General features: G+C 36.0%; 1 protein-coding gene across 2 annotated transcripts; it reads right to left on the bottom strand.

The window, feature by feature from the left end:
• Nucleotides 1-540: 540 nt before the first annotated feature.
• On the bottom strand, nt 541-23,714 carry igfn1.1 (immunoglobulin like and fibronectin type III domain containing 1, tandem duplicate 1). 2 transcript variants are annotated; one of them, XM_083528777.1, is made up of 26 exons: nt 23,462-23,714; nt 18,001-18,084; nt 16,756-16,785; nt 15,934-16,053; nt 15,122-15,261; nt 14,940-15,039; nt 14,771-14,812; nt 13,800-13,839; nt 13,492-13,675; nt 13,274-13,387; nt 12,999-13,167; nt 12,623-12,895; nt 11,782-12,507; nt 8,281-8,907; nt 7,725-7,849; nt 7,473-7,617; nt 7,080-7,373; nt 6,698-6,994; nt 6,404-6,583; nt 6,174-6,302; nt 5,640-5,948; nt 5,400-5,485; nt 5,080-5,272; nt 4,112-4,408; nt 1,696-2,022; nt 541-1,182 (listed from the first exon to the last, which is right to left on the bottom strand). In XM_083528777.1, exons 4-26 carry the CDS (start codon nt 16,019-16,021, stop codon nt 1,178-1,180), a joined length of 4,890 nt encoding a protein of 1,629 aa, XP_083384903.1. In that variant the 5' UTR covers nt 16,022-16,053; nt 16,756-16,785; nt 18,001-18,084; nt 23,462-23,714; the 3' UTR covers nt 541-1,177. The 2 variants fall into 2 exon arrangements, with proteins under 2 accessions (XP_083384903.1, XP_083384902.1); XM_083528776.1 differs by lacking the exon at nt 16,756-16,785.
• Between the last annotated feature and the right edge of the window lie 313 nt (nt 23,715-24,027).

The following is a 24,027-nucleotide window of genomic DNA, read 5'->3' as shown; positions in this document are numbered from 1 at the left end:
TTTAGTAACAGTAATGCAATCGTGCATATCTTTTTGCAAGCAATAAAAAATACCTTTTAGAATGTTTTAGAACTTTAGAAGCTGCAATAGCTGTTTTGAGTATATTCTCAGTATTGCATGTCTAAATAAGGAAATATAATAGATATTTGTTTGAGACTGACATACAGTAATTTATAGAAACAACTGATTGGTGATATGTGATTTGTCATCTTTTGGGTGATGGATTGACTCAGTGTTAGAAAACAGCCTTTCATGAGCTTTATCAACAAAATGAACCATGGTGATGAGCTCAGTGTAAATAAGATGTGACTTTGCATCCATTTATAGATCAAAGTGAGGCAAAGTGCAAATCATACTGCTTTAGTGACACTTGCACACTATGACACCATATACATATACACATGGCCTCGGCTGATGATGTATTGGTGATCCATGAGCCTGGCTATTTGACCCCTGTTTAACGTGAGTGAAAGGGTCTGACCAAAATAGCAGGATGCTTTAGTGCTTTGCCTTATGAGAGAGCAAGATAAGAAGGGTGTATTTTTGTTGTGGTCTGATTTTATTGCATATCTATTAAATACATTACTCTAATAGAGTACATACCAAATAGCATGACTTGTATTTGGCAATGCTAACAAGCAAAAAAATGAAGTTTAACACTGACTATGTACCTGCTCATGCACACATTGTTGACGATGCTACACATCTATGACTAATTTACAGTAATTAATCAATCCTCCACCTTACCAACTTAATTCATTTATTCATGCCAATTATAATTATTGTCATAAAAAAAGTATTGCTTCAAATCTTTCATATATTGTTGTTTGTCAGTGCATCACAATTTAAAATCAAACAAATAACATTCATGAAAAATAATGATTTTTTTTTTTTCAGAGCAAAGGAAAATGAACAGCAAGTAGCAAACACACTGTTTAGCAAATAATAAGCTTGACAACTAATCTTAGAAAAACAAAAAAGCAATTGATTGTTAAGTACTACACGGTATACTGCAAATCAGCAGCAGCAACAACATCCTTGTATGTAAAACAAAAAATATTTTGAAGATCTTACTCACAAATTGCATGTTACTTCTACAATTAGCTGAAACCCATCAAAATAAATAATTATTAAGACTTAAGGATGGACGCTTTTGTTGCCTTCATTTGTCCATGGCTTATTCTGGAAAAAGGGAAACATATATATATATATATTACTGAAACACCACAGTTGCGCTTTGAATATAGTTGCATTAAATAAATAGTTTCATCACAGCTACTATTGATTTCATATAGATGATACTTATCACTCCAAGCACATATAAAGCTAAATAACTAAATGAAGTTTAGTTTTTCTTTCTTTTTTATAATTTCAAGCTATTTTCAATATTTAATTTTATTGCTGTCCTGAAAAAATACTAAACATTAACGAAATTATTTGCCAACAGAACAAGATCATTTCAAAATTTGTACTTGCAAAGATTTGCTCATTCGTTGCAAAAAAAAAAAAAAAAAAAAAAAAGTTTAGTTTTTACTTTGCTGTGCACTGATGGAAACAGCTCTGCAATTTGATTGATTCTTTGTGGTGAAATGGATCATTGCTTATCTATTTCTATAAATGGTAATGGTTTGGAATTGTGGTAGGTGGTGCTATAATCTGTAACACATAAAAGGAAGAGAAACTTAAAAGTCTTACCTCTGACTGTCAGCCTGGTGGCGCACTCTGCTCGACCTAATTTATTTTCCGCCATGACCTTGTACTCTCCGAAATTATTGGGAGCCACCATCAGGATGAGCATGGAGCAGACGCCACATGTGTTGGTGATGTAGTAGTTGGAGTCGGTGTTGATACTGATATTGTTGTGGTACCATGTGACATAAGGGGTGGGATTGCCTCTCACAGCACAGCTCATGTAACACTCATAGCCCTGTGGAGCTGCATGCAGTTTCAGGGGGACGAGAAACTTTGGGGGTCCTTCTAGGTTGCAGGTTTTTGTCTCTGGCATAGTTATTCTGTACTTCTCTAGAGGAGACAAATGAAACAATGTGTTTCCAATTGCAGTTCTTCACACTGATGAAACTTCCTGCAATGACAACACTTAATATCTCCCAAAGACAAAACCAGGAGGTGACAAATTAACGCGAACATAAAGTGTTTGATCTTCCCAAGCCTCCAGAACAGCTTGAGTGCATTATACAGCATAATCAACATCATTTACATACTCATCAAATCCTTCAGTGAGTCCATGTGCCTTGCGTGTTAAAGGATTATTGTCCTGGTTGTGGCCACTCCCTTCAGAATAAAAATGTTTCAGAATAAATTGCCAATGCCTTTACAATAGCACATCTCCGCGTGCACATGGCTTACACAACAAATGCAAATCCAGCAACCACACTGGACTATCCAAATACTGGGACATGCATCTGTTTCTTATCACATAATACTAGCTGTGAAAATGGGGCAGCTTCTCAGGAGGATACCTAGTGGTCAGGTTTTAATGCAATGCAACTATCTGCACCTATATTTTTCAGGGTTCACATATTCATATTTTATATCTGTACTCGATTTAAAATCAGACATGGGTAGGGTCTTTCTAAATTGAATATGAACCTTGCCACTATGCCCCTGGAAACTGTGAAAAATTCGGAGAAAAAAATTATAAACACAGGTAGAAATGCCAGCACTGTCAACATGTCATAAATGAACAATGTAAATCATGCAATGTGGTCTTTGTCTTGCAAACTCCATGTCTGACCACTCACTCATGCTCGGACGAAAGTAAAAACCTCCTGCTTGGGTGACATTTCTGTTTTTTTCAATAGGATCCCAGTCCTGTGATCCCTTCTCACAAGCTTTCAAATATACAAAAAAGCAATAGTGTACCTCCTACTTGTATATGTGTTCGTATCCATTTAGAACACATTATCTGTCTAATCCTAACCGATCTATTGGCATTTGATAACATCCCTCTCAGGTGGAGACTTGATAGCAGTAAAAATGTACTTGGACCATTAACCATTAACTTTTTTGCTACACTGCTCATCAGGGCACTGGATATGCCATTCAGATGCATTGTATCATATATATATATATATATATATATATATATATATATATATATATATATATATATATATATATATATATATATATATATATACATATATATATATATATATATATATATATAATATCCGGACAAAACTAAGTGAAGAAAAAAACATTGGAAATAAGCTCAGACTAGAAGATTGTATTTGGATCACATAGATGTAAGCTAAAGTTTGCTGTAGGCAATGGTCTCTGTGGGTAAATACATTTCAAATAAATCTGTACTATTTATTTGCCAGAGGACTTTTAAAAGGAGTGGAAAAACTTTGACAAACACCACAATACTACAGTGTTCAGTGTCAGGAGAAAACCAAGCCAGAGGCACTAATCAGGATATCTGAGTAATTAATTGATGGTCTGCAGTATGTTATTTTCTGCACTCACTCATATGTATGTCCTGGCTCAGCTCTCATGGCACCTGAGTAACAAAAGTAACCGAATTCAGCATAGGCATTTATGTACGTCATGTCTGGCTTGGCAGCAGAAATAGAGGCCGTGTGGAGGATTATGAGTAATTTGCTGAGCCGAGCTGTTCCATGCCGCACGTCTGGTAGAAAAGTATTAAGAAGGAAGAAGTGTACCCAAACCACACCAGAAAAAAGCCCTCAGAGCAAAAAAGAGCCACTGGTTTTCATTTCATTTGTCACCTGTCTGTATATGGCCAACATCCAGTTAACATTTGAATTAACTAATATTTAAATATATGTAAATTCATTGTTAAAAGGTATCTTGAGGCATATTGGGGAGCAGAAGCTTTCTGAATACTTTCAGTTGCCCTAGAGTGACTGAGCACTATTAATGCTTACACATGAGTATAGTACTAGCAAGCTTTTAGAACCTGTATGGACGTCTGAGAACTGCTCTTTATTATTAATTGTTAATTATGTATTAGCTTTTTTTTAAGGTGGAGAAAAATTGTTAATACACTCAATGAATCACAGGTTAAAAAAATGCATTTCGTTTAAGAGAGATAACAGGACAGTAACAGAGCATCATTACAGACCTTTCTTCTCAGAAATGAACCACTTTGGAGATTTAGAAGGAGCAGATTGTCCCATGTCATTTTTGGCATAAACGCGGAACTGGTACTCTCTGCCTGGCATGATGTTGCAGACTGTGAACCTGTTGTTAAAGATATTTTCAGCCACTGTGTGCCAGGTTTGTTTAACAGAGTCCCTCTTGGACACAATGTAGTGCAGATGATCGTCTCGTTTCTCATCTGGTGAGGCTGCCCATGTGAGTGTCACAGAGCCTGGTACATTCATATCCAGTTCCACAGGCCCTGGAGGCTTAGGCTCATCTACGGAGACATGCAAGTACAAATTATGCTTTCATAGGCAAGTTACATTTATTAAACATTGGATATGATGATGTATTTTGATACTCTAAAGTACTGAAATAGTGTTGAAATACTATTTTGAAACAAAGAGCGGTTTGTAGAATAATGGCACTGGTACAATTAATTTGCTGAAGCCTAAACTAAAAGTAATCATATTTTGTCATGTCTAAGTTGGTAACATTTGTAGGTAGGAACCTTGGTCCATTCCTCCACATAGAACAAAAGGAGAATCAAAATCCTTTATTTGCAGTTCATAATTAGTTCCATAAATAGAGGAGATCACTGTAATGCTTATAATTCAATTTCTAGCTTTTATTTCTATATTTTTTTACAGGCTTAAAAACAATTACCAAGCTGAGCTTTACACCTTTCTTAATCATTGTTTAATCAAACATGCCACAGATGTTTTCTAATCAATGTGTAGAAGTACCTTAAAGACAGTCCTGAGAAATGTGATGTGCCACAGATACATTTTAATTGCCATTTTTTGTCAAGTGTTAATAAATCTGGTTTTTGGTTATTGATGTGTATGAAATGTTAATTGTTATGGAAAAAATCATTGAACATAAGGTCTTAAAAATGTGGGAAAAAAAAGAAATGCATGGAGAATTGTGGAATAGTGTTTAAGTGACCTGTGACTCTGATATTGACACTGAAGGTCTCTTGGCCCACAATATTCTTTACAACAATGGTGTAGACTCCACTATCAGAGTGCTCAGCTGATGGAATCATGATTTGAGAGCAATCTTCAGTATTACTAACGTTCACACGTTTTGACACGGGATTTCCGTCCTTAAGCCAAATGACCTCAGGGACTGGAGAGGCCTGTCAGAACATACAATGCATTCATATGTAAATGGTGCTTTACATGAATCAATCATTGAATTATTATTATTTCTTTATTTTTTATAATGTTTACTAATATTTTATGAAACTACAAATTGAAATTTACCACAAAATTAATAGTGAATCGTCCTGTGTTCCCAACTTTGACTATCATGAAGCTCTTTATCTTGGAATCTGTGAACCTTGGTCTCACTATGTAAAAAAAACTCAACATTTAAAATCAGCTCTATAGTTTTTTTCTTTTTTTTTTACTATTTGTTCATGTATTTGATCTTCTGAAGATTGGTTATATTAAATAAATTATTTGAACACTGTCAAAATCTGTGATTTCCATCTATTGACTTACCAGGAGGCGGCATTGCTCGAATGTAGTTTTTCAGCTCCTGAGGTTCTCCCTCTCCACCTTCATTCACAGCTAGCACCCTCACCCAGTACATGGCCATCGACATTAATCCTTTCACAGTGTAGGTGTTCATTATAATGGCATTGCTATTGCAACGATCCCATTCTGTGTTCTCTGCTGGTCTAATTTCCACAAAATATCCTTTAGCTTGATCATGTTTTCCTTTTTCTTCTTTTGGTTTTGTCCAAGAAAGGGACAACGTGTTGTATGAGGAGCCTGTCACTTTAAGGTCAATTACTTTACCAGGATGTTCTACAGATAAAGATAACAGGAGAGATAATGATCATTTTTGTTTCAATAAAATGTCAGCATCCAGAGGCAGAAGCAAATAAAAAAAAACAATGTAGTGACATTGTAGAATATTTGTGGCAGTAAAGTGCACAAAAAGGATACCAACTGTATACTACTTTGTTATAGACTTAAATGTAATATATATTTTTAATGATTGAGCAGGTAAGTAATTAAAGTTTTAATTACTTTTAGGATCTCTAGCAAACACAGTCTCAGATGGTATGCTTGGTTCACCAACTCCAGATAAGTTGATGGCAGAAACTCGAAACTCATACTGCATGCCCTCAATAACATCTTTACAAGCATATTTCTTGGCTGTTGAAAACAAGAGAATTATGGTTTAATTAATGGTTTTATGGAAACAGTATTGCTAGGTAAGATGTGAATAGTAGAATGTGACAAAGAAAGAAACAAACTGTTGATTGGCTCCTCAGGAGGATTAACAAGACTCCACAAGTTGCTGCCCTTTTTGCGTTTTTCAAGGTTATAACCCAAAATGTTGGTTCCCCCAGTGTTGGTTGGAGGGGTCCATGACAAGGTAATGCAGTCTTTAAATGCACCAATTACTTTAGGAGAAGATGGTGGGCCGAGGTATGCTGAAAAGGTAAATAGTGTTTTTATGCTTCTTTTTTATGATACACTATTTTATGCATGAAAATAATAAAAAAAATCCCTGAATTTTAAATTATCAGTAAAATTGAGAATTCCACCTTTAGTCCCAGCTTGAACATCTTCTGTCTCCATTAAGTCACTAATGCCCTCCGAGGTCTCAGCTCTGATGCGGTAGCAGTATCTTCTCCCATGCTCTACATCAGAATCTTTGTAATGGGGTTCTCCCGGAATCTGTCCAATCTTCTTCCATGTGTTGCGTCCAACCTGATTGCGCTCAAGGATATAATGAGTGATTGGGCAACCCCCATCATCTTTTGGTGGGCGCCATTTAAACTCAATGCAGTTTGGAGAAGCGTCAACTATTTCCAGAGGTCCAAGAGGTGGAGTGGGTATGTCTATTAGACAGAAAAATCAAATAGCAGATGTTCACATAGAAAGAAATCATATCTAATACCAAAAACCTTTATTTTATTGACTTACCAAGTACAACTAGATTAGAAATTGCTTCAACTGTGCCAAACTGATTTTTTATTTTGATTTTAATTTCTCCTTTGTCCTTGCGCTGTAGTTTATTGAGGGACAAACGGCAGTTGTTTTCATTCATTTCAATTCTACAGTTTGTATCTGGTTTAAGTTCCTCGCCTTCTTGATACCACTGAATCTTAGTGGCCTCACAGCCAATGTATGGTATTTTAAATTCAGCTTTTTGATTAATTTTGACCACTCTTGTTTTGGCAAATGCTTCAAGGTCTTTTGCACCAAATCTTGGTGGATCTAAGAAATAAATACATTAGATTTGATTAGACATTAGACTTCCAAAATAACAATATTCAAGTGTATCATATAAAATAGGCAGATAAGTAGTTTAAGCACCTTCAGCAATTATCATAGCTTCAGTTTTACGACCATCAGCCTCGAATTTATATTTTCCAGCAAACTCCTCTGATACTTTGTGGATATTTAGTTTATGAGTCGCACCATCTTTGCTGATAGTCATTCCCTCAGTAGAATCAGAAATCTATATAGTAAAATTGAACATAATTTCTGATTACAATTTTATCAGAAACTATTCCAGCTCCTGCTTTTAATGCTTGTTTATTGCCTTGTTTACAATTGTTACCGTACCTCTTTTCCATCTTTGTACCAGAGCCCCTTACACTTTGCACTGCTGAGTTTGCAGAGCAGCTCAGCTGCCTCTCCTACAATAACCTTGCAGTCTTCCAAGCCAGCAGAGATGTAAACACCAGGATCTACAAGTCATTTGGACACATTTTATCACCACTGTATTATTAAAAACAATGTTTGACATCCAAGCAAAAAATGCTTGCTTCTATTTTCAGTTTGCAGTGGCCACCTGCATCAGTGTTTATCCACATTGCTGAAGTGCACCACTGCATTTTCTTCTGCATGTTATGCAAGCTTGGCAAAGGCAATGCCCTTAATATGAACACACAAACACTTGCAAATCAAGAAATTTATTCATAGCAAACAATTAAATTATTTAAATTTAAATTGACAAATTTGGAATAGGCTACTGGGTCAGTAATATAACATAGACCAAATAGCCTGTGACACACACTGATATTCTACAGTCTACAAAGCAATGGCAAATCTACCTCTGTCCCAAGCTATCACTTATTAAAATTAAGAATTTTTGTTTACAGCTATTATTATATCTTACCAGCAGTTTTCTCTGGAACCAGGGGACCTTGTTTTTTGTGGCCTGCACGCTTGCCAGCCTCAGTTGATTCATCCTTTTTGCCTTCAGTGGCCTCACCATCAGGTGGAGCTCCCTCAATGCCCCCAGTTTTAGTACCATTTTTACTTGGAGTGCCACTTGGGTTGCCATCTGGATTACCAATTGGTTTTCCATTTGGATTATCACCTGGATTATGACCGGGGTTGTCACCTGGATTATGACCCGGGTTACCACCTGGATTATGACCAGGGTTACCACCTGGATTATGACCAGGGTTACCACCTGGATTATGACCGGGGTTGCCACTTGGATTATGACCAGGGTTACCAACTGGATTATGGCCGGGGTTGCCACTTGGATTATGACCAGGGTTACCACCTGGATTATGACCCAGGTTACCATCTGAATTATGACCCAGTTTACCATCTGGATTATGACCGGGGTTAACACCAGGATTATGACCAGGGTTACCACCTGGATTATGACCAGGGTTACCACCTGGATCATGACCGGGGTTACTACCCGGATTATGGCCTGGGTTACCACCTGGATTATGACCGGGATTACCTCCTGGGTTATGACCGGAGTTACCATGTGGGTTGCCTCCAACTTCAGGATTTTTTTTATGAATTGATGAAGAGCATTTCGAAGGTAGATGGTGACAGAAAAGATAATAAAGAAAAACATTAAAAACAAAACATTTAGTGGTGATCACAAAGAAAAAAAATAAGAATACACATTTTTGTCATACTAATATTGTGAAAGTGTCTTAAAATAATAGTTAAAAAAGTATTTGTATTGCCTTTGGAAACTAATTAGGTTATTTTTTAGTAAGAATCAAGTAATTAATACAGGTGGCAATTGAGATTTCTCAGCACAGATAACTTGATTGATAGATAACAATGATTGACACAATGACAAACAAAAGAAACACGCAAAGCAAATGTACACATAAAGAAAATCAAGTATACGAAAGGATACATTAGGGCACAAGACATTGGATGACATAACAGGTTTGCATTTCTGTGATGCTAGTGAAAAGAACTGTGGCATAAATTAAAAATGAAGTAGATAGTAGTAATGTAGAAGGGAACACCAACACCATCCACAAATTGTACTGTACATTGCATATTTCAGAATCTTCCAGAAATGCACAAATGCACGATTAGAAACGTCTCTAGGTTATGTATGCAACCCTCGTTCTCTGAAGCAACAAATTGCTGAGTCAAAAACGCTTTGGGAATGCTTTCGTATTTCTGCGCTCTGAATCACGAATGTAATCTCTACAACAGAAAAGGACCAAATAAATTTTTTGTACTGCAAAGCTATAAAAGCACGTGCCTTGAAGACGGCGCTAGCTTTGAAAGTAAAGGAAGAACTCGCAGGGATGCAGGGAGTGTGGCTTGGAGACGCAGCGTCTTGTCCCTCAGGGAACCAGGGTTACATATGTAACTTAAAGACGTTTCCTTTCAAGATCTCAAGCTGCATCAACAATGGTTTGGGAATGATTGTCCAATACTGCCAGACTGACCAATCCCTGCCTAGTGTGGATGGGCACTGCTAGGTCAAATGACAGAGGGGCCAGGAGTGGCACTAAAGTCAAGGCTGTAGGACCTGACAATGGTCCTACAGCGTTGCAAATGTCTTGGATAGATATCCTGGAGGACAAGGCCTTAGCGGCCGCCAAACTCAACTGGAGTGCGCTCTGACCCTAAAAAGAGCAGGGAGACAAGAGGACTCATAAGTGGAGTGGATAGCATCTACAATCCATCTACTAAGGGTCTGCTTATTGGCAGGAAACCCCTTTTTATATAGACCATAGCAGACAAACAGCTGGTCCGACTTTCTCTACACAGCAGTTCTGTGGATGTATTAAGCTTCTCCTGGCCAGGGGCATGAAAAGCAGGAGAATAGAAGGGCTCTCCAGGCAATTAATGTGCCACGAGAGATTGGGCCCTTTCCAAAGACCTTGGGCAGAGCGGCCACTCATGACCGCCCCCAACATGTGTGGGAGACGCTCAACCTTAACGTTATGCGATGACAAGGAGCCCCCAACACGGGGCCCTGTAACAGGAACCCGTAAGGCTCCCCACATGACCTTTACTGTGTGGAGTGGGTGCAAGTTTGTGAAGATGCAGGGTGAGAGTGCAAGGCCATATGGAAGGACCCAATATTGGTAAGCTTCGGAACTTCCTGTGTAAAGGAAAGATGGATACATGAATCCAATCCCCTGAGGGTGCAAAAGAGGGGCATGTACCGTGACCCCAAAAGCGACGTTGGTGGCAAAAAACACTTATCCAGCTAACTTAGGGGATGTTGTTCCTGCAGATCGGCTGACTGGTTCAGCTTGGCTACAGGACAAGTCACTACCTCCAACAGCTCCTCAAACTCAAATGGCAGGGGGGGGCGTGCCCTTTACAGGATCACACACGAGGTCCATACCCTCCCTCTCTTTGGAGGAAGAGAGGTGGAGTGCAGCACTCTCTGTACAGGGGGAAGAAACCACCGAAAGACACACACAGAGCACTTCCTGAACAAACAGAAGCTAGGCGGCTCCACAGCATGTTGTTTTTCTTCACTTCCTGATCATGACGTCACCCTGTTGGTGACATTGCACTTTTCTGCTGGAACGATTACCCATGTGATTCAGAGCGCTGAAGCGTGGAAGCATTCCCAAAGCGTTGTTGACGCAGCTAGAGTTCCTGAAAGGGAAACATGTTTATAAATTGTCTATTTAAAACAGGTTTAGGTTTTAATTTAATCTTATTGTTGACCTTGTTATGTCCTCAACATGATCAGTAAGCAAGAATCCTTAAATTCTATTTCGACAGTTACTCAGTTATGAAACACTTACTCAGTAATTCACCTCAACACCAGTATTAGGATACTAATATAGAGTTAGCAGTGGCTTCCGTTGAGTCATATTTGTTTATATAATATTGAATTATGTAAATGTTAATCCAGACTCTTATCAATGACTGTCTGACAGCAGTGGGCCTTGCCTCACACAAGATTGCATTTTAGCCTTTTTTGGCCGCTTTTCAGTTTGCTCTGGCTCCTTCTTAGTCTGTTTTGGCTTTTCCTCATTATTTTTTGGCGGCCCAGGTTGCTTGACTGAGGCATTTTCAGGTGAAGTTGGTTCTGCTTCTGTAACTATTAGTGTAAATAGCACATTTCTCTCTGTGTTTAGTTTTTTATTTTCAATAATTGGAAAAGCATTTTAACTGTGTTTATTCTTAAACAAAGAAAGCAAACACTGAGATAGCTGCAGGACAATAAATATAGCAGAAGCATAACATTTATACAAGTCAACACAAGACATCAAAAAAACTGAGAGAAATATAAGATACCAAAAAAATAAAAAGCAATGAATGATATTGTTTACAAATACTATAATTAAAATAGAATGTTGATAATCTTTTGGCAGCTTTAAGAGGTCAGACTAGGGAAGTAAAATACATGTAAGTGTTAATGTTTTCTTACCTTTGGAAGTGTTAGCCACTAAAGCTTCTGTTCCTGCATGTTTATTAGCATCCACCCCTGCTCGGCCCACACTACCACCATCTCCTGCAAGACCAGAACCTCCTGCAGAACCAACACTTCCTGGTGAACTAAGACCACACGCAAGAGCAGCACACCCTGTAAGACCAACACCTCCTGCAAGACCAGTACCCCCTACAGAATTAGCACTTCCATCCCATATGACTGTTCCAGCCAGTCCAAGTTCCTCTACTGCAGCTATATTTTCAGTAAGCATACCAGCAGCTGCTGTTCCTGCATTGGCAATGTCCTGTGCACTCAAGCCTGCTTCCTTAGCCTTGGCCTCAGCCAAATTTCTGGCATTCGCCTCAGCTTCAGCTTGGGCTTTTGCTGCCGCAGCTGCAGCCGCTGCTTCAGCTTGGGCTTGTGCATCTTTCTGTGACATGCCTTTAGCTTTAGCTGCTGCAAGCACAGCCTCTGCAGCGTGAGCAGCAGCTGCTGCTTTTGCTGCTGCAGCAGCTTTTGATGCTGCCAGTGCAGCTTCTGCTTCTGCTTGGGCTTTGGCTGCAGCTGCATCTTGCGCAAACTTTGCTTTTTTAGCAGCTTCCATCTCCTTCATGAGTTTTTGTTGATGGTCAGCAGCAATTTTAGCTAGGTCAGCTCCACTGCCACCGGCCTGCGTAGTTTTGCGGGTTGTCTTTTTTCCTTTCATGGCAGGATCTTTATTGCCTGCAAAAGACACAATTTTAAATATAGCTGTAAGCATCTTCCACTTACTAACATTAACTAAAAAGAATACTATGTAACTGTCTTGGTGATCAACATAGTGTAGACTGAAACCTACCCTCTACCACAAGCCAGGCACTACATGACTTTATGCCAGCCACAGCAGAATATATTCCGGCATCCACAGGCATACAGTCAATGACTTTCAGACGGTGAACCAGTTTGTCCTCAGAATCGGTAATCTCATATTTATCACTATTGGATAATGGATTATTTTTTAGTGTCCATAATATTTTGTTCATAGGCAGAGAAGTCACACATTCAAATATGGCATCTTCTCTTTCTTCAGCCTTCACTTCCTGAATCTTTACCAGAAAATCCACAGGGGGAACTAAATAACACAAACAAAGACACACAATGAGCACTTGGAATCTTTGAAAATACTACTGTGATAGTAAGAATTTCAGCTCATTGTTGAATTACTGAAAACATACTCTTGAAATCTGTCGAGAAAATGTTGACTCCTTCAACATCCACCTGATAAATACCAGCATCCTCAAAAGTAAGATATTTCACTGTAAACACAAATTTTTTTCCCACTTGCTTCAAGTAGTGTTTCATCTCACTGTTTACATCTTTGCTGTATGGAACCATGATGCCATCCTAAACATACATACATACAGATCATTTCAAAATTGTGCTGGTACCTCAAACATAGTCATCTTATTTGGTCACATGTTGAGCAGTAAACTTGGAAAACAGCCATTACTTTATAGAGGAAAATGCGACTGTTGGGGTCCTTGAGTTCCAGGTCCAGCTCAAAAGATGCAGAATCTTCAGATTTTACTGCAATGTGTTTCAGATTGCTGATGTGCTGAATGAACTAAATCCACAAACAAAGCCCTAAATTGTAATCTGCATCTTATACAATGTATGTTAGGAAAAATTTAGGAAAACTTTATTTTACTGTAAATGACCACAGTGTACCGTGGCGTGTTCTTGCTCCCTCAGTTTCTTCAGCTCAGTCAGTTTCTTCAGCATTCCACGGAAATCTGTGATGCCATATTCAATACAAATGCGCTCATAGTCTTTCTTATCAGCAGACAGCAACAGATCCCACACTGCCTCATCGATTTCTTCATTATTTTTTTCAACTATCTTTTTTCCAGCACTGTGGATGGAACAGGAAGTTAAGTATATGACAAAAAACTAATATACAAGACCTTGCACTAAATTTCTGTGCATAGAACTGTAATAAAAAGTAGCCTAAAAGTTTGAGATATAGAAGGTTATACCTTCTCCTTAGCTTGTTTCGGAACTCTGCTGGATCCTCCACTGAAAATAATAGAATGGTGTTAAAGATCAGAATATCATTATATGGACAACAGATGGTTATTTGTTTTTTTTAACAGAGAGAGAAAATATATAATAAAAACATCCAGAAAAAAAAAATATCGTACTTAAATTAAATTTGAGTATTTGATCGAGTGAAAAAAGTATTTAATCCCCTACCAACCAGCAAGAATTCTGACCACCACACACCCAAATTAGTCCTGGCCCTTTAAGAAAGGACTCTTCTATTCAAACCTTCACCTAATTGGGCAAGACTAAAGAGCTGTCAAAGGACATCAAGGACAAGATTGTAGACCCGCACAATGCTGGAATGGGCTACAAGACCATCAGCAAGAAGCTTGGTGAGAAAGAGACCACTGAAAATTATTAATCAATCGGCCTTGCTTTGGAGCTCTATGCAAAATCTCACATTATGGGTTAAGGACGATTCTGAGAAAGTTGAGGGATCAGCCCAGAATTACATGGGAGGAGCTTGATCTCAAGTGAGATCATTCAGAACACTAAAGAAGGGTGGTGGTGGGTCTTCCAGCGTGACAATGACCCAAACCATATGGCCAAGGCAACAATCTGATGAGCTGGTAAACCATTTCAGCCTTGTGCAGGTCTTGTCCCTGACATCATTTGACAGCTCTTCCCATGCTGGTGGAGAGTTTTAAATAGAAGAGGTTGATTCTGTGACAGGGACAGGACTAATTTAGGTCTGTGGGAGTCAGAATTATTGCTAATTTGGAACGGGATCAAATAGTTATTTCACTTTTTTCAATGTTCTTTCTCTGTTATTGATAGAGACCTCAAAGCACTTCTATAAGTTGCTCTGAGTAAAGGCCTACTGCCAAATGCATAAATGTAATGTACATATCTAAAGTAGGGAAATTTAAAGGAAGAACTGATAATAAACAGAGATACAACATACAATCTTCTGTTTTTTGAAGTTCTTTACTCCTTTTGAATCCAACTGCAACAGAGAAAAGAATAAGAACAAATGTGTTATAGTGCTGTGGGAGAAAAAAGTTTATTCAATGAATATGAACTGAAATATCAGATTATAAAAATATCATATTACTTGAAATTCTGTACTGTACCTTCAATGACATTTAGGATGACAGTGCAGACTGCCTTTCCATACTCATTTACAGCATAGCATTTGTATGTGTCAGCTTGTTCCCCACTTACTTTAGGTATCTTGCAAAAGGAAAATACAAATGGTTAAAATGTACGGTATTGCAATTTTACTACATACTCTTGGCTATACACGTTTACTAACCTCTAAAGTATGCTCATTAGTCACAGGGTCATATTTGTTCTGAAATTTTTGAGGATCATTCATTTCTCCTTTTGCTCTCTTCCATGACACAGTGGGTTTGGGTTCTCCAATTACGATGGCTTTAAAGATAGCCAATTTACCTTAATAGGAAAAAATTATATTTAAAAGCAACCAAAGATGAAAATGATGACCATTGTCCAAATGAAGTGTTTAATGTAATAATATTTGTCCAGACTGGTAATTTGGTGGCCTGTTCTGTCTAGTAGATACCATTAAGGATAAACAGAACATCTTTGGCCATTTGTAGAACACATGTTGGTATCTACTAGACACCAATAGGGGCCAATAGGATAACATTAAACATTCAGATTCTAGTAAGTTTTGACAATTTTTTATTTAGGTTTGATGACAATGATATGATGAAACAGGTTTTTTAATGGTTAAGAGCTAATTATTTATAATTGTATTTGTTGTATTTTGCATTAGAATTTCTCTGATAGTTTATTTTTGCCACATGGATGTTTCTACATAGTTTTTATATTTTACACATTTTAAAATGCAGACATGCTTATACACATTATAAAATGGTAAACCCTATTCTATGTAGTTTAACTTAGTTTAATTATTTTGGGCAAGTGTACTTCTTATTTTTGTTAGTGTACTTTTACATAAAAAAATTAATAATCAATAAAAAAATGTTTTAAATGTTAAATTTTTATATAAATTCGTCTTTCCTTTTATGGAATGCAGTGAAATATTTAATATTTTATTATAGTACTGTAGTACCATAGTAGCCAATATCTACAGTATACCTTCTTGAATGGTTAAAGCAATGGGCTTGCGGGTAAAATCAGGAGTAGATTTCCCCTCTGGCAATTCCTCCACATACTGTGTAATCATTACCCCAGGAACCTTCGATCTTCTTTTGATTCCTAAGTACAACCATATGAGAAATATAATATTGCAGTCAGTGTTTGGTTTCTCAGAAATGACAGTCATAACATTGAAGGAGAACAGAACAGCTTTACAACTTTCAATTTTGATGTTTGGTCCAATGAACTACATTATCTTTTTGTGAATTAATAGTTTTAATGGTTTTTCTTTAACATTCTTTAATAGTAAAAAACAACAACAACAACAACAAAAAAATAGATAGATAGATAGATAGATAGATAGATAGATAGATAGATAGATAGATAGATAGATAGATAGATAGATAGATAGATAGATAGATAGATAGATAGATAGATAGATAGATAGAAATCAGTTGTTTAATGAATTCAATTATACAAATAAACACAAACAGGGCTGAAATTTTTATTTGATTACCATTGATTAGGGAAACTAGGTTATGGCTAATACAAGCAATGACAAATATGACAAATGACAACATTTGTTATAATTGGATGGTTTTTTTATTGTTGGTTATAGGTGTGTGGCACTGTGGTGGGACTTTTAACTTTGATAGTTTTGCAACTTAAATCAAACAGTATATAAAACAGCTAAAATGTTATTTTTTCCATGAATGTGTGTATGTTTTTAGAGAAAGAAAACTCTCTCATCTCTTACATTACTTAGCCAATTACTGATGAGATATACCATTTTAGTTTCCTAAAACTATTTAGTTCCCTTACATTTTTTCTGGGTTGGCTGATTCTCTGTTCCTGGTATAACATAGAGGATTAGCATATAGGGTTGGGAAAAGTTAGGAGTACAAAAAAACGTTAATCTTGTCAAAGATTACTGGATTGAGGACAAACAAAACAATGACATAAACAACAGACAGTTTTGCCAAAAAAAAAAGAAAAGGAAAATAAACGAATATCCAATCGTAGAATCATGATTGAATGTAAAAGGAGTTTCGACAAAATGCAAAGGAAATCAGCATTTAAACAAAAGAATAAAAGGATCCTACACTTCTATTTACTGATAATTATACCACAGCACTAAAAAGTCTTAAATCTGATTGGTCAGGACATTTTCTATACCAGTAGCTCAGCTGCAAGATAAGTCACAGGTTAAAAAAATAACTTGTGAACTGTCAATTTAACATTAGAGAATGTATGAACTTTGGAACATTCAGATGTTTTCCTTTATTTAAAGCAGAACAGGAAAAAAACAGTGCCTGGTTAGAGAATAGAGAACTGTTTATATACTCATATAATTAAGAACCATTAAGTGTGCTTTGGTTATTGTTCTGGAGGGGAAACGCTTCAAAATGCACTGTAGAAACCAACAATGCAGCACTTCTCCGTTGGAAAGGATTCCCAGAAACAATTTTAGACAGCTTTGAATCTTTAATAATAAAAAGTACCAGTAAATATTTTTAAGTGTGTAACTACATACTTGGGGTAACATCATAACACATATACTGTAATTGTTGTGCTCTAAAGCATACAAATGGTGTGCTCTAAAGCATACTCTTTTTTATTATTGTTAATGAAATAAGTTTGCTGTTATTGATCAACAGCTGTACCTCAAGACAGCATTTACATTGTAATGGCTGTCTCTAAATCTTTGTGTCACTGTTATTTATGGTTATTGTGCTCTATAAAATATTAATTAATGATGATTTATATTTTTTTCTGGTTGTTTGACTAATTGCTTTTCTGACTGTGTTGCTGAATGTTTTGCATCTACAGTACATAGAAGTTAACTCCTATAAGTAAATACATGTGTTCTTTAAAAGCATGTTCTTGGTAAAGTAATGATGAGTTGATAGTAGTCTCAATAGATTTCATGGCTAGTTCAGACAAAAAGATCGATAGAAATGCATAAAAGTTGATTTGTGATTTCTGTCATTTCTTAAGGGATGTATAAATGCTTCGATTTATTTGTAGCAGGTAAAATACTGCTGGATTATGTATAGTTGTACTTACCACTCTGCCCTGTGGCAGTTTGATCAGTAACTTTTGATCTCTTCCACATCTTCAATTCGCTTCTATTTCAAGGTGTCAGTGCCACTGGAAAAGACAAAGAGAGAGAGAGAGAGAGAGAGAGAGAGAAAGAGAGAGAGAGAGAGAGAGGCATTTTTAGTAAAAACTTGATTGATCTTTGATTGAACTCTTTGATTGTTTTTAGTTTCAGAATTCTTCTTTTTTGAGTTATACAGCCATAAGAGCATAAATGAAAATACTTCTACTTTGCATTCTATTCAAATGCAATACAACACGTTTCATTGCAAATTATATAAATGACAACAACTTGATTGAAAAATTTGAATCAATCAAATGTTTACATGCAATTTGGAATTGTTTGGTATTTGGTATGTACTATTTTTCCTTAATGACAGTGTTTACTCAAGCTGGCATGGGTTCCACAAGTTTCTACAAAACCTTGTGATTCAATTTAAATTCAATCCATTGGGGTGTTGTCTGAGAACACACTTGTAAGGTTTTCAGTGTGGTCTCAAATCAATAGCTCCAAGAAAGGCAGTTCAGAGTCCATCATGGGAAGTGTGAAGTTAAATAAATGATATTGTCTTCTCATTCAAATACACATGAGACAAAAATACAACAATAAGGGTACCCTCAAGGTAAATAAAGCTGAAAACCTTCAGATTATCAACTCACAGTAGAAATAAGTCAAACATAATGAAGATGGTATAACCCACAGAGGTGATCTGACATGCCAGATATTCAGTATGAATGATAGAATGTGACGGTGGAGTACATTATATTGCACTACAGAGTTAGGCCTAGTCAGAAACCAGCAGCTCCAGTCATTCATCACTCCCAAACATACAAAAGTACACACAAACATACCTCCAGACACAGACACTATGTCTCCTTTTGGCATGTGATGATGACAAGTATTTAACATTGATAGCTTCTTTATAGTAAATTTGGAAATAGGATGTATTTACCTGGAAATTACTGAAAGCTCATTTGGCTTTAGGTTTAATAATACAGGATTTAATTTGAATGACTTTTAAACTGCACAAGGCACAATTCTCATGTTGATCCATTATGTGTACATAACTCTGGTTATACTTAAAACCCAAGCGTATGACACCTCAGATTTATCTGGTTAATGGCATACAATGGGTAGTAAAATTACCTTAATTGCACAATTGCATGCATAATTAAAATAGTCTTGCATACATATATTTTATACTTACATTAAGGATAAACAGCTGATATTAGGCATATGGTTAATAATTATGTGTTGTACTAATATGAAAAATGGCACTAATGCTCAATTATAATGATACATGTTACCTGTATTTAAAATACAGGTCTTAAAATTACTGTTTTTTTTTTTTTACAATCACAAATAGATGTATGCATTTAAAGACTTTTAGCTATTATCTCAGCTATAATGCCATCCTTAATTAAATTAATGCCATATTATTTATAATTTTAGATGTTAAAAGTTGTTTGTCCTGTATGCTTTTTAGAGCTATGGCTTAGGTTTCTTGGCTAATGCTGCTGCCTGAAAACGAAATGAACCGGTGTCCTTTGACACTCTCAAATAGAGCAGCTGGAAATTCGAGCTCCCAGAGAAGGGGCAAGAAGTGTGCAATGTTCCAACTTATACAACACCTCATCTTAGCACCACCACCTGACCCAGTATCACCTGCTGTTACATGAGGAGAAGGTAATCATTTAATCTATTTCCATGCCAGTTTTATTTGGTTTTAAGCTGTATATATGATGAAGAACACATGCTGAGACAAACCTTGCTATCATGGGCTCTTGATTTGGTTAGATAAGTAAGATAAGTATTTTGTTGTTGTTGGGTTAGAAATCACAGCCATATTCCATAAAATAATTAGCCCTCAGTATGCACTGCAACCGTCACCTTGGTGCAATAAAAGTAATGTGGAAGTTAACTGAATACTGTAAGTCAAATAACTTTAAAATGTATTTCTTAATTTATTTTTGACACACTTAGAATCTTTGGTGATGCAGTTTTGAAGCAATTAGATTCAATTCACTTTTTTAATCTTTATAATGTATGATAATCATTTTCTATAAATTCCACAAATGTTAGTATATAGTTAACATTTATATATTATAACTAATTTTGTTAATTATTATTATTGTATTTTGCAGTATTAATCAAAATGTCTAGATTTTTATGATGAGGTGTGGTTTGATAATTTCGGATAATTTCTATCCTCTACTGACATTTCTGTGTAATCCGATAGGTAAAACTCAGGTCTACCTGAGATTGTTAACAACAACATTTGTTTATATTTCGTTTGGAACAGTGTAGTTTGTAGTTAGTGGGTCCGACTTTGAATTGCAAATAAGCCCAATTTCCAAAAATGTTAAAATAAAAAAAATTTTATAAAACAAAAGTAAAAAAAAATCAATAAATATTCTTAAATTAATTGAACCCAGCCATTAGGGTTGCATAAGCCAGTGCAATCTTAATGCTGGTCCCAAGCCTGGATAAATGGGGAGGGTTGCATTAGGAAGGTGCATCCAGTGTAAAACGTGCCAAATCAAATATGCGAATCACAAAAGAGAAATTGACTAGTGAGGAGAGTGTGTTAAAAAGATGGAGGGAGTATTTTGAGCAGCTGATGAACGAGGAAAATGAGAGAGAGAGAGAAGGTTGTGTGGAAGGTGTGGAGTTGGTGAAGCAGGAAGTGGATATGATTAGTATAGAGAAAGTGAGAGCAGCGATTAAGAGGATGAAGATTGGAAAGTTGTTTGGACCAGATGACATACCAATAGAAGCATAGAGATGTTTAGGAGAGATGGCATTAAAGTTTTTAAACAGGTTGTTCAGATTTTGGATTTTGGAATGTGAGAGGATGCCTAAGGAATGAAGAAGGAGTGTGCTGGTACCGATCTTTAAGAATAAGGGAGATGTGCAGACCTGCTGTAACTACAGGGGAATTAAGTTGATCAGTCACAAGTTATTGGAAATAGTAGTGGAAACCAGGATGAGAGAAGAGGTGACGATCTGTGAGCAACAGTATGGTTTCATGCTGTTTCAGTATGGTATATAGGTAGGAGAATGCTGAGGATGGATCCACCAGGAAGGAGGAAAAGAGGAAAACCAAGGAGGAGGTTTATGGATGTGGCGAGGGAAGACATGCAGGTAGTTGGGTTGAAAGAGGCAGATGTAGAGGACAGGGGGGTATGGATGATTCGCTGTGGCTGAAGTAACTTGAAGTAATTTGTTCAAAATACTATATACAGTATATATATATATATATATATATATATATATATATATATATATATATATATATATATATATATATATATATATATAAAAAACCTTTCTTTCGGCTTCTCCCATTAGGGGTCGCCACAGCGGATCATCCGTTTTTATGATCCGCATGTTTGATTGGGCACATGTTTTACGCTGGATGCCCTTCCTAATGCAACCCTCCCCATTTATCCGGGCTTGGGTGCACTGGCTTGTGCAACTCTAATGGCTGGGGTTGGTTCCCACATATTTCATTAATAGTTAACAGAATGTAAAAACATTCTTTATTGTATTGTAATGGTATTATTAATAGATATTCATATATGACTTACAGGTTGCTAAAATACATGATTCATTATAACCTGTTACTCAAATTATTAATGTGTGGTTTAATTCATCATTCTGATAGCATTAGTTCATTTTATTTAAGTTTGTTCTTTTAATACTATGTGCCCAGTGCCCATATATATATATATATATATATATATATATATATATATATATATATATATATATATATATAATTAAAACATTTTATTTAAGCTGAAAGAAAAATATATATATTGTAAGCTGCTCACTGGAGAATATTTTTAACAGAAGTTGTGCAAAAAAATCAGTTTTACAAGTCAAGGACAATTCAAGGATTCACTCCGAAAGCACCTAAATAGCAATGTCATAAGATATGACATAAGACATAGTCTTTATCTTTACAGTGTAGCTTATGAGAATAAAATAATATGCATCATCATGACTGTCACATTCAGTAAAATAAAAAGGACTATATTCTTCAAATAAAAGGACCTTTCACTTGCTAGATCTCCTGTTAAATTAATTTTCTTTGTTCAGTTTATCTGTACTACTAATAATGTATATAATAATAATAATAATAATAATAATAATAATAATAATAATAATAATAATAATAATAATAATAATAATAATAATAATAATACATAATACAATAAAACTTTAATAAAAAAAATAAAAAAAGTAAATAGGCAAATAGGAAATGTTAGCTCATATAACACTCATATATTTGTTGTTTAAATATAATTCCGGTACACATATTCACTTTATGCTTATACATGCAGTATAATGTTATTTAATAAAAATTTGAAAAATAGTCAAACATTAACACGCTGTTGGAAAGCTTTGTTGCTTGCCTTCAAGATGTCTACTATCAGTATTACAACATCAAAAGATATTATGTTGGAAATGTGAAGTGGATATATAAATACATAATGTAGTTGTCAAATTAGACAATACCATGGGTATTTAATTAAACTATTCAGTATAAATGGTCTGTTGGTTGATTTGTATTTTCTTCAGGATATGTGCAACTTTATCTTTAGAAGTGAAATTGTGAATAACAGACGATAATTTAAAACATTAGTAAATTCATCATACATCAATTTTCAGCTGTCAGACTTACTTCCTCATGTGGAAGTATGTCTTATCTGTCATAGCCTTACACATGTAACTAAATGCAATAACTGGCTGCACACTATATTGCATAATACATGACATAGGCATTTCAGACCCCTTCCACATTACCACACCATGTCCTGGTATACATTTTGATCTTTTGTGCTATTTATAGTTAGCTTCCAACCCTGTTCTATGACATTACACCAGCTGACCCGCTCTCAGATTCCACACCGCGAAACATGAACTGAGAACATGAACTTACTTGTCACAGGAACTTAAGAGATTTTATTAGTGACCCACAAAATCCACTGCGACCTGCACAGTCTGTAGAAACAAGCATGTTGCGTACTGCAGAATGACTTAGACATTTTTTGTGTAGTTAGAAGAGGTCTAACACGATTCAAAAAATGCTTAGAATTATTGGGAAAACAATAAAACCTGAAGAACAATGTTTTCACTTCAACACCATATTCAAGGTCATCTGAGGTTGTCAAAAAAAAGTCACCTCTGCCTTAAAGTGTAAACACGGCATAGTAACTACATCCAATTATACTGCAGGTGTACATCCAGAAACAGCATTGCAGTGTGTTAATTAATATTTAATTAATTATTTAATTTCTAAAACATTTGATTTATATACCTGAGAGCTACACAAAGTTAGGTTGCTTTTTGATCATTACAAATAAATAAAAAAATCCCTGTCACTTATTTTTTACTAAGAGGATAAAGAAAACAACTTACCTGTACCCGGTCCTGTATGCTGTCCTCACAGCTTCACAATCTAATGCCTTGTGCTCCCACAATATTTTTGTGCCTCAGAGTTGTGTAGGTAATAAATTCTTTGAGCAGTGTGTGCACATGTGTGACTTGTTCTCTGCACTCAACCTTGACTTCACCAACAATCGTCTCCTCCCTTTGTAGATGGATGGAAAAGTGAGAGAAAAGACTGTCTGAGTAAGTTAAGGGGTGTGAATGTGTATCGTGACAGCTGGATCAGCGAGGCATTTTATCAGCCTCCTCCCTGTTGGCACATCGTAATACTAAATAAATTTAAAGATGATCCGGCTAACCTTAACACTGACACTGAGAGCTACATATAAAGGTAAATATGCTGATGTGCAAAATAAAACTGCAGTTTGTGCATTTAATCCAATAAGTTATAATTACATATCCCTTTACTAAGTTTAGGGAACTCAGAACATAATCAACCTGCTGTATTTTCTCTGCAACATGGGTACCTACACATATACAAAGGTTATTGTTTCTGTAAATGCTAAAAAATATTGTTGAGAAAAAATATTAAATAT

Source organism: Silurus aristotelis (genome assembly GCF_946808225.1).
Source record: "Silurus aristotelis genome assembly, chromosome: 2".
NCBI classification, from domain to species: Eukaryota; Metazoa; Chordata; class Actinopteri; order Siluriformes; family Siluridae; genus Silurus; species Silurus aristotelis.
Note: the sequence above shows the minus strand (reverse complement) of the source record. Positions and strands in the feature narration are given on the sequence as shown.

Bases quoted from the DNA above. Each gene is read 5' to 3' on its own strand.
- igfn1.1 (XM_083528776.1), bottom strand. From the start codon at position 18,049: ATGTGGAAGAGATCAAAAGTTACTGATCAAACTGCCACAGGGCAGAGT. The intron at 12,896-12,998 runs GTATGTTTTCAG...TGTGTTATTTAG, and splicing joins TTTCTCGACAGATTTCAAGA to TTCCCCCTGTGGATTTTCTG. The intron at 8,908-11,781 runs GTAAGAAAACAT...AAAATCCTGAAG, and splicing joins AGTGGCTAACACTTCCAAAG to TTGGAGGCAACCCACATGGT.